General features: G+C 44.3%; 2 protein-coding genes across 13 annotated transcripts in view; one reads left to right on the forward strand and one right to left on the reverse strand.

Annotated features, from left to right (window-relative positions):
* BAZ2A (bromodomain adjacent to zinc finger domain 2A) overlaps positions 1 to 2,813 on the forward strand; it is a 36,006-nt gene extending 33,193 nt beyond the window's left edge. For all 5 annotated transcript variants that reach the window (XM_045828992.1, XM_045828995.1, XM_045828993.1 and 2 more), the window contains one exon: positions 14 to 2,813. In XM_045828992.1, coding sequence (XP_045684948.1) covers positions 14 to 179 — 166 coding nt within the window. In that variant the 3' untranslated portion in view covers positions 180 to 2,813. The remainder of the gene's footprint in view (positions 1 to 13) is intronic.
* Positions 2,814 to 3,217: 404 nt separating this feature from the next.
* The window catches only part of RBMS2 (RNA binding motif single stranded interacting protein 2), a 48,161-nt gene continuing 37,260 nt past the window's right edge, over positions 3,218 to 14,118 (reverse strand). For 5 of the 8 annotated variants that reach the window (XM_045829003.1, XM_045829001.1, XM_045828998.1 and 2 more), the window contains 5 exons: positions 9,907 to 9,984; positions 9,309 to 9,419; positions 8,591 to 8,671; positions 8,068 to 8,153; positions 3,218 to 7,244 (listed from right to left, as the gene is read on the reverse strand). In XM_045829003.1, coding sequence (XP_045684959.1) covers positions 8,073 to 8,153; positions 8,591 to 8,671; positions 9,309 to 9,419; positions 9,907 to 9,984 — 351 coding nt within the window. In that variant the 3' untranslated portion in view covers positions 3,218 to 7,244; positions 8,068 to 8,072. Of the gene's footprint in view, positions 7,245 to 7,609; positions 7,818 to 8,067; positions 8,154 to 8,590; positions 8,672 to 9,308; positions 9,420 to 9,906; positions 9,985 to 14,118 lie in introns of those variants that run through there. The other 3 variants (XR_006784591.1, XM_045829000.1, XM_045828999.1) reach the window with 3 other exon arrangements.

The following is a 14,118-nucleotide window of genomic DNA, read 5'->3' on the forward strand; positions in this document are numbered from 1 at the left end:
CACCCCTGCCTAGGTACACCAGTTCAGAGGAGTTTGCGGCCGATGCACTCCTGGTCTTTGACAACTGCCAGACCTTCAATGAGGATGACTCTGAAGTGGGCAAAGCTGGGCACATCATGCGACGCTTCTTTGAGAGCCGCTGGGAGGAGTTTTATCAGGGAAAACAGGCAAATCTGTGAGGCAAGGGTGGTGGGGAGTCACCTGTGGCTTCTCCCCCTGCCCTCCAAACAACAAACCCTGCCATTCTCACCTGCTGATGCTGCCCTAGGTTTCGACTCAAGTCAGAGATGCATCTCTGACATTTGGCTGTCTTGGGCAGCACCCCACATCCTCTTGTTCCTACACCTCTTCTCCCTTTCCTCCTCTTGCTTGCTCCTCCAATAAAAGGGGCAGTGATGAGGTCCTTCTGGACTAAAAGCCAAAAAAAGAAAAAAGAAGAAAATAATTTTTCCTTTCTGTTTTATTTCCTAGTTGAAAATGAGGAGGAAAGAAGTCCCCACTTCCTCCCCCCAGCTTCCCCTCCTTCCCTGTCCATGCCCCAGCACTCTGGGGCTATTTAACAATAGCAATAGTTCTAGTGAATGTGTGAAACCGAGAAACACTCTGTACTGTGTGTGGACCCGCAGTGACGGCCAGTAAAGTGGACTTAATTCCCAAGTGTGTCGAGCCGGACACCGGGCCCTGAACATGCTGCTTCCATGTTCAGTCCCTCCCCTGCTTCTCACTTTCTATCTCAATTTTTCACCTTCCCTCCCCGCCCCCATTTGAGATTTTCTGTCATCCAGTAATGTAAAACTATCGTGTACGGGTTCCTTCATCCTTTTCCAAGTCTTTTTCCCTTTCAAAGGGAAAAAAGGTTCAGTGGTCCTTGTTTCTGTCTGTCCTCATCTTCCGCCAATAGCTTTTCCCTCTGTAATGTTGGATACTCCTCACATGCTGAGTTTCTAGCCTTTTCTGAAACTCGGTAGCTGGGAGAGGGCAGGGAGGCACTGTGGAACCTGGGCCTTGCAGCCTCCTTCCCCCGCCTCTTACCCAAACCTCCCGCTTGGGAACTCCTCAGGGACAACTACTGCTGAGTTTGGGCACACCCCAAGATGGAGGCCAGATAGCAATCGACTGGCCTGAGAGGTGTGTGTGTGCGTGCGAGTGTGTGTGAGAGAATGTGAGAGTGAGAGAGAGGACACTGTTAATTGTGCCCCTGTATTGTTTGAAGGCATCCATTCAGTTTCCCCAAATATCTGTTTTTATTCCCACTTTTCACATTATTTCAAACCATCATATTTTTGTCTTTGGAAAACCACAGGAACAGTTTTTCTGGGTACAAGGCTGTCTCCTCTCTCCCAGTCATTTCTGTTCCAGCCTCTAAACTGTGCAATCTTTCAGCAGGAACTCCCTCTCCTTTCAGTAGCTTTGAGTCTTAGCTTTTGCAGGGAGAGGGGTAGAACTGGACCTTTCCTAATCCCATGAGCTTCTGTGGGTTTAGTTGTGCTTTCCTTCCCTTACCTACTTCATACCCAAGGACCCCTTCCCAAGCAGCAGAGACCCTGGAGCACAAGAGAGTAAGGAGGAGGGGTTTGGGGTCCACCACTGCCCTACATGTGACTATGCCCAAGCCCCAACATGTGAGAGGAAAGCTAACTCCCAGCTATAGCCATGGGCCCCTGGCCCCCTGCTTTCCTGCTCAGCAGAGCCCCTCCCATCAGAAATTACGGGTACTTGCACTGGGGAGGTGGCCGCTGGCTGGCCCAAGCAGAGAGCTAAGGCACCCAGGAAATGTTCCATTGGTGTTGTGTGGGGGGGTGCCAGGTGAGGTGGAGCGTTCCTTGTACTTCTGGCAGCACTGAATAGCCACTGAGGGGGTGGGGGGCAGTGTAGGTCCTGGGGCAGCCCCTTTCTTATTCCTTTATGCCCCTTCTTCCCCCTAGCCTATTTCTAAAGTCGCCTTTTCTGTCAGATAAACCTCAAAAGTTTTAATTTTATTTGAGACTTTCTTTTTGCTTTTAAATAAGAGGTGGATTGAAGAATATTTGAATTGACTTTATATTATGCATAAATATTTATATTTTATCTAAATAACTGCGCTGTAACAAACTTTGTGTTAGTCAAATGTTTGGAACTGTTGTAGTTGGGGGCTCTTCTTTTTCCCCATGGCAGTTTTCCCCTGGTATAAAATGTACTAGGTTCATTTTATTGTTGGAGGCAAGGTGGATGGGAGTGAAATCTCAACTGTCCCTACTTTTGTGTTCTCTCCCAGCTCCATCTCTTTCCCTAGGGACCAGGCACTCGTAAGGTGGGGTGGAGTCCGAGCCTCAGTTTGAAGAAGTGTGGGGCTGAGGGGGGTGGGGTAGGACATGATCAAAGGGGCCATTCTCACTTTTATTTCCCCGTCTTCACTGCCCCTTGAGCTAGGTGGATTTTCTTTTCTTCATAAATAAGAGTATTTGGTAGGGAAGGCAGGTTAAAAAAAAGAACCCACCCCCTACCCCTTTGTCTCCCCTCCCCTGTCAGTCTGGTAACAGGAAGAAACCACACCATCAACACCAACAAGTTTCCGTGTTCCTTTTACATCAAGAGGGACTTGACTTTTTATATAACCAAATGTGGTGTTTTAGTGACTTTTTGATAATGTACAGTTTTTTGTGAATTTAAATTTATTTCTTTCTATATTTTTAGGACCAATCTCATTTTTAATAAGGTTTAAAAAAGGGAAAAAAAAGTCTAGAGAAAAACTCCTGTTTTTGCCATGTGATGTTCCACAAGTGCAGCTGTAGAAAAGTGCTTGTCAGTTGAATAAAAACCACATTTGATAGAGATTCAAAAGACTCTGTGTATTTATCTTCTCTTCACCATAGGTTTTCACGCTTGCCTAAGGGGAGCACTGGGTATTAGGGTGAGTATGACTGGTTTGGTGTAGGAGAGAGCAGGCAGGACAGCAACAAGCCTTTAATCTTCCAAGGTTTATCCCAAACTTCCATGCGTGGCCTGGCCTGGCCTGGCCTGTGCAGGAAGTACCCAGGGCAGAACGTCTGCTCTGTGGATAGGTTGGGGTCTTAGTGCCCCTGGCTGTGGTGCTGGGGCAGCATGGGACCCAGTGCCTGGTCCTGCCTTGTGAGACACAGCTCTGGCTTCCTAAGCTGCTACCTGTATCCCCATAGCATAGCAAGCATAGGCCCATCACCCATTCCCAGCTTCCATCTATGGATCAGACACCGGGAGGTAGATGTTTGTGTTTTATTTCAAAACAAAGGTTGAATAAGACAAAATGAAGCTCTGTCAAATTGTAGGGAAGGAACATGAGAATATCAAGGGTCAGAAAAGGAAGAATAAGCTAGGTGGGTGGCATTGGCATAGAACTAGAAGCCTCTGGATAAAGGGAAGAATGTACAAAATGTGCTTGAATATAAATTAAACTTTTTATCCTGTCCAAGGTGGTAAGTGCATACAAGAGAGCACTCACCACCCAAAAACCATGTGTTGTGGGACAGGACACCAGTAATGGGGTGAGGACTTTCTTTGCTTGGTCTGGAAAATCTTATCACCCTCTAGGCTAGAAATTTGATTTTGGTGAACCCTCTAAACCTTAACTGGAATAAGATGGGGAAGGAACATCTACTTCCAGCCTATGAAAATCACAAATGCCCTCTTTGGTGCTTGCTTACCTTCTCAGCTACGTGGCAGCTACTGGCCAATTCATCCTCTTAAGTTCTGAGGTCTGCTCCATTGTTGGTGTTCCTGGGGGTGACTTCTCTAAGCATTAGTTAATATCTTAGGCCAGGCTGGGATAGGCCACGGTTTATCCCCTGGCCTACCACAGCAAGGCCTAATGAAAGAGTTCACACTATTCTGGGGTAACCAGAAACAACCAAAAGAGCTTTTGCACTTGATCATGAATCTTTCCAGCCCCCAGCTTTCTAACCCTCATGAAAGTCATAAAGGAAAGATGTAAACCAGGTGCTTATGCCCTAGTTCCTCCTATGAAAGGAAGGGGTGAAAGCTGAGTGAATATTAGGGATCTGCTAATACCTGGAAGGACCTAAAATGCAGGTAAGCACAGAAATAGAGTAGTTGGCTTAAGTGGAAATTGGGAAGAATCGGTATGACAAGGCACAAGATACAGGTCCTAGCCCTTACAGATTGGCTTTCATAAAACCCACCCTTTTCTCTGAAGCTAATGTATCAAAGCCTGGGGACAAGTTTAGACCTGATTACCCATCCCTGTTTATTGTCCTTTGATAAGGTCAAGTAGCCTCGAGTTGCAATGCTGCTGCTCTTCCAGAAGGTGAAACACATGTGCAAGAGCAGCAGTGGAATTTCCCCCCGTCCCAGACCACCCCCCTACAACAAGATTTCTGTCCAGGAATAAATTGCATTCCAGCAAGGCCTCTCACAGCACCTTTGTGCTGCAAAGTGCTAACCCACATGTCAGCCCCTGAAGAGTTGGCACTGAAGCCACAGGGAGTGAGCACTGCAGGTACCAAGCCAGTGAATGACCTCACTGCTCTGTAAGTTGGGGGGAAATGAAACTGGGCAGAAGTGGCTCAGCCCAGGGATGGTCTGCAGCATAGCAAAACCTATTGTAGTTTTCACACTAAGTACAAGTTAATGTCTTCCTACCACCCTTATCACAAGGGCCACTGCTTCAGAGCCACCAGGCTTCCAATCTGAGCAGACCTTCAAATTCTTTGGTTAAAAAATAACATTTTTCCCCACCATCATTCCCAAATCTTCTCTAATCTCTACCCATACTCTGCAAAAAGTCTAGTCAGCCTAGCGTCCACATCATCTCAGCGCGAGAGGAACAGGAGTAACACTGGCATGGGGTGGGTCAGGCAGGCTGGCAGCCTAGTTAAGGACTAACATTTGAGGAAGGTGTTTGAGTATTTCTATTTGACCGAAAACAAAAATACAAAGTATCAGAATATTTTAAGAATGTCAGGAGCATATGTAATGGGTGGGAATGAGATGACGTGAAGAGAAACTATCATCTGGGCTCCGTAAAGGCAATTGAGAAGGCACTAGGCAGTAATGTTTAAAGAGCCCAACCCTAGGCTGAGGTTGAAGGCTCCCCTACAATCCTACCACCATGAGGCTATTTCATGAGAGAAACAGTATCCCTCAGTCCTTCCATCCCCTTTATCCAATCACTCACTCGTGTTTGAATTGTTAGAAATGAACTTACAACCAGGCAAAAATATGAGTGTAACCCCAAAACACCAAAAAAAGATGTTCCACAGTGCCATTAATCACTACTAAAATGACTTCACACTCCCCATCACTTCCCATGCCCAGCCAACCCTGCCTAAGCCAGAAACGTAACAATTCATTAAGTAGATTCACGTGAGAACACACAATAGGTAATTTCAGAATTTAACAAAGTGAAGTCATGGAAATTTAAACATTTCTTCAAATACAGAGACAGAATCAGGAGTCCTGGGAGGCAGAGCAGGCAGCAGTGACATCAGCAGTGTCCACGTGTGGAAGGTCCCCACTGCACTTCGCCTCACACAGTAAGGCTCCTCCAAGCTGCTGTCAAATGAACAGGATTCTAGATTTGTTTTTTTCCTCAAGGCCACTGACAAATCTACAACATACTGTCCTTAAGTAGGAAATGAGCTACCTGCCCAGCTAAACTGTTCTAGGTTATTGTGAGCTTGGGTCTGTTTTATGTTGGATGAGACCTCCCTGAGGACGGAAGTGCCCATGAGAAAATGAATAGTGGCAGTTTTGTTCTTTATATCCTACCCATTTCCCCCTACTCGCTCACCCCCAGGATGTACAAAAGGACAGCCTAAGGACAGGGAACATTTGGAATCTTGATTCTGGCATGGGTGGGAGGGGAGGGAAAGCTGGGGCCAACCTCTCTGTATAACAACTGATCAGCTTCCTCTCCCCCAGCGTCATAGCCTTCCGCTCCTGACAGCCAGCCGATGAACACGTTTCTCCAGTCTGACTGTCTGGTGGAAAGGCACCTGACGTTGAAGTGAGGGGGAGTAGGACTCTCCTCTCCGTGTATAAGGGAGGACCTGGGAGAAGACAGGTGAAGAATCTCATTTCCTAAAAGATGGGCAAAGGGTTTCTCTTCTCTGTCTCCATGTGCATAGAGTGAGGACTTGGAGAAGGAGATGAGTTGAAGAGAAAATATAGACTCTTTTTTTTTTTTTTAATAGCACTCCTGATACTGTAAATAATGTGATGGGATTTATTGCCCTTTTCTATCCTAGCTCCACTGTCTTTCCACAAGAAGGAAAATTATTGGTTCCCTGGCAAAGGGGCCCAAACACACCAAGGCAGGACAGGCTGCCCCGGACAGTTACGGAGAGCTTTGCCCTGCCCACACCTGCATAGCACTCACACCCAACAGTCCCCACCTTGATTCTTCTGGATGTGTGTGCATTTAACAGCACGAGCCTTTCAAGGGTATACAGAGGTGTCAAAGGTCAAAGCCAGAGGAAACTTCAAGGACTCCATTTTTGTCACTTTCAACTAGTCTCAAAAGGTGCAGTGTGTCCAGGGTTGGAATAGGAATTCACCAGATCCTCTGACCAGGAGGCAGGGACAGCACTATCTCCATCAAGGTTTCTTGACCTTGGCACTACTGACATTTTGAGCCAGATAATTCTTTGTTGGTGGTGCTGGGGACCCTGTGCCCTGCAGGATGTTCAGCAGCATCCCTGATCTCTAGCCGCTACACACCAGTAGCTCACAGCCTCCACCCCCAGGCGTGACAATGCCAAATGGCCTCTAGGGGACAAAACCATCTCCTTGAGAACCATGAGTCTAGAAGTGAAGTAACTGATCTTCCACAGTGGGAAAGGAGCCTGAGTGGGCTCAGCAAGGTGAACAACTTCAAAGGCTCCCAGCACAGCGGTGTGATGGGGAAGGGAGGGGCCCCCAGACGTGGAGCAGGTAAGAAGATCCTCTAGGAATCAGGAAAGCAGGTATTTTTGAAAAGTTGTAGCTAGAGAAGACACTTCCTCAGGGAGTGTTGACCTTGGCAGTGAGAAGAATTAGAAGTCAGTTAAGTCCACCCTTCTGGAACTTGCAAGGGAAGACCTAGTCTTCATCCACATTTGGCTCAAGCATGACTTCCAAGGGCTGTGGGGTTGTCTCTTTAGTGGGCCTAGGCCACATCTCTGCTTCCTGAAGACAAAGTCTTGCCTTTTCTCACAGGACGTGGCAGGAGAGAAGGAAGAAAAACCACTTCCACTGCGTGATTAGTGTTCTACCTTCTTCCTTGCCCGGCCCTAAAAAATTCCATATGAAAATTTCATTCAAAAGAGAAACTCACAAAATTAAAAACTGTAAAAAGGTAAAATAGGCATGTTCTGCTGTATGGAAAAGAGAAGATGAAAAATCTGGGTGAGAGAAAGAAGGTATAATATGTGTGAAGAAAAGACGGGGTGGATGAGTTAAGAGCTTTATAAAACAGAAGTTTTTAACTCGGCATATTTTCTTACACGCACCAAAGAAAGTCCACAACCAACCCACAGTAGGACCCCTTCAACATTCTAGCACCACACCTTTTTTTTTAAGAGAAGAAATAACAAAAGAAAATTTTTTAAGCTTTCCCAAATAAGTTCAACACTTCAAAAGTGTTTTTCATAAAGATGAGAAGAAGCTCCAGGCACCATGTCTCTTTGGGGTATACTGCAGTTAAAAACAAAACATAAAACTTTCTTTGCAAAAGAAACATAAAGGAGTGTCTTTGGTTTCCTTGAATGTAGCACACACAGAAAGTGACGGTCTCCCCAGGCTCCATCAGGAAGGGAGGAAGAGCAGAGGACAGGAGTGCAGAGATTTCTTTTTCAGGCCCAGGCCTGTGAAAAATGATGGCCAAGTGTTAGGTCTTAGCAGGGCCCACAGATGATCTACATTCCGGGTCAGCCCTCTGGAGTCTGGGAGCATTAGCAGCTCCAAGAATTCATTTGTACTAAAAAAAATGGGGATGGGAATCCTAACGGAGGAATAAGCCAGAGAGGGCAGGGAGGGGGGATGACAAACATGAGACCCTGTCTGACTTCAGGCTGCTCAGCACACCCTGCCCCTCACTCAGCATGTGATTCTTACCACTGTTACTTGTTGAACTGGAAAGAATAGACCCCATGGTCTGAGGGAGCATCCACGGTCACTTGATTTTGCTGGCCACTGTTCTCCTGTAACCACAGCCAAAGCAGGAGAGTCACCCTGTGCATCCTTCCCTCACCCCCCACTGAAGCAGCCTGGCTGGCTGGAGCCCAGCTAGACTCCAGTGCCTTTCCCAGCTTACCCACCCCCACACCCTGGTGTTCATGTGCACGGGCACACAGCACACACATACTCACACACATAGCCTCACTTCCCCAGCATTTAGAGTGGCCTGTTCTCTTCCCAAGAAACACTAGTGTTTACTATCCTGGTATTTACTATCTGGCCAAATGTCAGGAGGAGCCTCATTCAAGGACACACACTCTCCTTGCTACATTCTTCACATACCAGTCAGCTATTTGCGAACACAGAATTAGCATCGCTGTGAGAGGAAGGTCTTGAACAGGGAAAATCTGCCTCTGTTCATTTTCTTATCCTCAGTCTAAAGAGGTTATAAAGCTCTCACCTCAACTGAAACACTGGAAGAAGGCACAGGGGTGTACTGGGAGATGTAAGCTCCCTGCAGAGCTGCAGCCGTTGGCAAGTACTGGAATGGAAAACATCAGTGGGCTTAGTGTGGTGATTCTTGGCTACATTTAAAGCACCTGGGAGCTTTAGAAAAGACTGATGCCTCTGTTCCATCCCCAGAGATTCTAGTTTAATTGTCTAATTTAATTGTGCTTTTGAAAACTGCTTCAGGTAGTGGTTCGAAAGAACACCGGCTTAGGGGGACTTCTGCGGACATGGCCTCCTTTTCCCCTCTGTCCTGCCTTCTGCCTTTCCTCGTGCACTGCCTTCTCTGCCTTTAAGCCCTCCCGTGCACATCGGAATGTAGCAGGCCTACAGGAGACCTGGTGAGCTTCATCCATTCTTCTTTCTTAGTACTATTTTGATAAGGATTCCTAGGAAATGTGAATGAACTTCCACATACACTAGTATGTACATAGAAACACTGTTTGTTCAGTTTTATGAGTAGGAATCAGTTAAAAGGAGTGGGCTGGGGAGCATAATAATGGCTGTATTCCTGCCTCATGGATTATTACCTGTTACTTTGTCTCCTACTCTGAGTGTGCTCTCAATGACACTGAAGTGATTCTTATCACGTACAAGTATTTATGCTGAAAAGTAGTACACAGGTACCCCTTCCTCGGTAGGAGTTTACAATCAGAAGTATCCTGCTTTACCGTGCCCGCGGTGCTGAGGGAGAGGTGGCCCAGTTGCTGGGTAAGAGGTCCCATCATGGAGGCAGGCTGGAGAGAAATGGGGTGATCCATCCCTGGCGTCAGAACTGAACCCTACAGATGACGACAAAGGACAGGGTTCGTTGGCAGTATCCTGTGAGGCTGCCTGAAGCAGAGATTCATGGCTACCAGAGCCATTTAAAAATCCTGGGAAATGAGAGATGAGCAGCAACCCAGCCGTGCAACCGGAATAGGCACTCTGCCCATCGGTCTAGAGGGATCCCTGCCTAAGAATCACAGACTCAAAAAATTTAAGGTCATATACCTGGGCTGCATAGGGGCCTGAGCCAGAACTCACACCCACACCCACTTTCATCAATTCCCAGTGCTTTTTTTTATTATTAAATTTTTGGGGATGACATTGGTTCATAGGGTCATATAGATTTCAGGTACACATGTCTATGATACATAATCTTTATACTGCATTGTGTGCCCACCACCCAAAAGTCAGATCATCTTCTGTCCCATATGATTAGCCCCCTCCCAGTGTTTTTCTTTACATCAAGTGGCCTCTGGCATTTGCCCAGTTCTGAATACTCACTGAAGGCTGCATGAGGTATGACTGGTGGTGCATCCAAGATGGGTTAGGGACTTGTAGAGGAGATGTCTGAGTTACTCTCTAAAGCAAGCAAAAATAAACAACAACAAAAAATATTAATTGCCTAGAAACTATTGTTTTGCCCAAGAATCTGATAATGTTCAAACAAAACCCCCCAAAAGATGGAGTACCCCCTTATCAAATAGAAACACAAAAAATAAACTGCTTTAAAAATATTAGCAGTTCTTGCCCTGGCTGGAGTGGCTCAGTGGATTGAGTGCTGGCCTGAGAACCAAAGAGTCACTGGTTCAATTCCCAGTCAGGGCACATGCCTGGGTTGTAGGCCAGGTCCCTAGTTGGGGGCATGTGAGAGGTAACCACACATTGCTGTTTCTTTCCCACTCTTTCTCCCTCCCTCCCACTCTCTGTAGAAATAAGTAAAATCTAAAAAAAAAAAATATATATATATATATATATATATATTTTAGCAACTCTTATACCTCAACAAACAATCCAGTTTAAAAATGGGCATCCTGGGGTCTGAAGCCCTAACAGTTTAACTTTTGTGGGGGTTCAAGACAAGTCACCTCCAGCTGTGCCTCTGTGGCATGCAGATTATTTTGAGCTAAAGACAACTGAGACCCTAGAAGATAAACTTCTTCCCCTCTCTCTCTTCATTTAACTACTCGTAGAACCTGAATTAGGGGCCTTGCCTATAGTAAGAAATTATCAGAGATAGCTTCTTTTATCTACCTATAGGAGGGACAAGGCAAGCTACTAACTATTCAACACCTGCCCTTCTTCTCGTCCTGCAATGACCCTCTGAAATGACCCACCCGAAGTGCCTCACCCCAGCCTTGGCTCCAAATGCCAGGTATACCTCATTTTAACTTTCTGCCCCTGACCCTCTCGTGTATGGGAAGGTTTGTCACTGATGATGCTGCACAATGGAAACGAGAACACAGCTGTTGCTCTTGTATATTTTATTTAAAAAAAAAGTTAAATTAAATAGCAATTGATTCTATATAATACTGAAAAACTAAAAATAAAGAGGGTCAAATAATTTAAATAAATATTTCTCTAAGAAGATTTAAAAAATGACTAATAAGCACATGAAAGAGGCGCAAAATCATTAGCCACTGAGGAAACGCAAACCGAAAACACAATGAGATGCCACTCCACACCCACTGGGACGGCCATGATTAAAAGGACAGAACAGCAACTGTTACACAGGGTCTGGCGGAAGTAAGGCCGGCTTGAGTGTGGTTAGTAGGGTAATAATATGAGTGTAATAATTTATAGTTTTAATGTGAACATTTCACCTAAAATGTCCCATGGTGTGCTTGAGTGTGACATTGTTATGTTACTGAATTACATGCTTATGATTTTGTAATAAAAGATTTTGAAATAAAAAGGGGCGTTATTTGTGCTGGATCCAGCACACTGTAGGTGGGAACACAAAGTGGCTCAGCAGCTTTGGAAAACAGTTTGGCAGCTCCTCAAAAAATTAAGCATTTACTGTGTAACCCAGCAATTCCACTGCTAGATATATACTCAAGAAAAATAAAAGTATATGTTAACACAAAAATTGCACACAAGCATTCATACAGCCCACAGGCAGAAATGATGCAAATGGCCACCAATTGATAAACGAATGACAAAATGAAGTATTATCCACACAATGGAATATGATTCAGTCATAGAAAGGAATGAAGTACTGATACACACTACAACATGGATGCACCTTGAAAACATGCTAACTGAAGGAAGCCAGGCACAAGTATATTGTATGCTTCCATTTATTATGAAATGTCTGGAATAGGCCAATCTATAGACATAGAAAGTACACTAGTGGTTGCTAGGGGTTGGGGGTTAGGCAGAATGGGGAATGACTACGTAAGAGTATAAAGTGTCTTTGTGAGGTGATAAAAATGTTCTAGAGTTAGATAATGGTAATAGTTGTACAACTTTGTAAATATACTAAAAACTACTAACTTGTACACCTAAGAGTATGACTTTTATGGTATGTGAATTATACCTCAACTTTAAAATAAAAAAAAATAGCAATGAGAAGAAATGCATCATAATAAACAAGTACAGTTTATTCCATAAATGTAAAGATTGTTCATATTAAGAACTATATACATGTAAGTCAAAATTGAAGGAAAAATCCATAGTATAATGCTAGATACTGAAAAGACATTGGATAAAGTTCAACAGCAATTTACTTTTTGTGTGTGTGTGTGTGTGGTTTTCTCTGCAGTGCCTATTGTTCACTGCATTCTTTTTTTTTTTTTCAAGATTTCATTTATTTAATTTTAGAGAGGGAAGGGAGGGAGATAGAGAGGAACATCAATGTGCGGTTGCTGGGGGTTATGGCCCGCAACCCAGGAATGTACCCTGACTGGGAATCGAACCTGGGACACTTTGGTTCCCAGCCCGCGCTCAATCCACTGAGCTACGCCAGCCAGGGTTCCATTTACTTTTTAAAAATCACAAAGAAACTACTTACATATATTAAATGTTATTACCAAAAACTAGCTGATAACATTAACCTAAACAGAGAAATATTAAAACCATTGCAATTGTAGCAATGTTAACCTTATAGTAAAGTTAAATAAATGCAATTAGATAAGAGCACAATTGGCTTAAAATTGGAAAAGGAAGAGAAACTACTATTATGCACTGATGATATAACTGTATACCTTTAAAACCTAAGAGGCTCAATTAAAAAAAATACTAGTAGTAATAAGAAGATTTAGTAAGTTGGCTGCATACTAAATCGATGAACATAAATCAACAGCTTTTTTCAGTGTATCAATAAGTGTATTAAGAAATGCTTATATAAATTATAGAACATTTAGGAATATATTATACAAGGAAAGCATAAGACCTACATAAAGAAAACTAAAATCTCATTGAATGACATAAAAAAGATTTAAACACATGAAAAAATACTATACCTTAGCTGAAAAGGTTAGTATTATTAAAACATCAATTCTCTTAAACTCATATATATAATATAAATATATACAGTTAATGTAATTCCAATTAAAATCCTCAGAGATTTTTAAAATTTAGATAAAATTATCATAAACTTTATACAGAAGAATAAATGCTAAAAATAGCAAAGTATGAAAAAGAAAGAGGAGGTTTTGCCTCATCAAATATTAGAACATATTAGACTTCTGGCCAAGATGGAGGCATAGGTAGACACATTGTTCCTCCTCACACAACCAAAAGAAGGACAACACAATTTAAAAACAAAAACAACCAGAATTGACAGAATATCTAACTATATGGAAGTCCAACAACCAAGGAGTTAAAGAAGACATTCTTCCAGACCAGTGGGGGGGCGGAGTAGGGCAGCTCGTGGCAAAGAAGCAGCTGGCGGACTAGGGCACGCAAGGAGGCGGCTGGCGGACCCAGCAAGGCCGCCGACTGTGGAATGGGGTGCTGCGTGCAAAGCTGCAGCTGGTGGACCGGGCAGCCCCACATTCATGCGCAGACAAACCAGGCGAAACTGGGGAACAGGATGGACCGCACAACCCAGGGTCCCAGGGCGGGAAAATAAAGCTTCAAAACACCAATTGAAAACACCTGCAGGGGTTGAGGCGGCAGCAGGAGAAACTCCCAGCCTCACACGAGAGTTCTTTGGAGAGACCCACAAGGTCCTAGAACGTACATAAGCCCATCCACATGGTAATCAGCACCAGAAGGGCCCAGTGTGCTTATGGGAATCGGGGCAAGTGACTGAAATCCAGCAGAGAGCAGAGCAAACGCCATTGTTCCCTCTCGGACCCCTCCCCCACATACAGCATGGCAATGCAGCCACGTGGGTTGCCCCACCCTGGTGAACACCTAAGGCTCTGCCCCTCACTACGTAACAGGAGCATCAAACCAAAAAAAAAAAAAAATGGCCCAAAAGAAAGAACAGATCAAAGCTCCAGAAAAAATACAACTAAGCGACGAAGAGGTAGCCAGCTTATCAGATGCACAGTTCAAAACACTGGTAATCAGGATGCTCACACAATTGGTTTAATTTGGTCGAAAATTAGATGGAAAAATCAAGGCTATGCTAAGTGAAATGAAGGAAAATGTACAGGGAACCAATAGTGATGGGAAACTGTGACTCAAATCAACGGTGTGGACCAGAAGGAAGACAGAAACATCCGATCAAAAAAGAATGAAGAAACAAAAATTCAAAAAAATGAG

Source organism: Phyllostomus hastatus, unplaced genomic scaffold (assembly GCF_019186645.2).
Source record: "Phyllostomus hastatus isolate PE091 unplaced genomic scaffold, TTU_PhHast_1.1 phas_scaffold_93, whole genome shotgun sequence".
In the NCBI taxonomy this organism is placed as follows: Eukaryota; Metazoa; Chordata; class Mammalia; order Chiroptera; family Phyllostomidae; genus Phyllostomus; species Phyllostomus hastatus.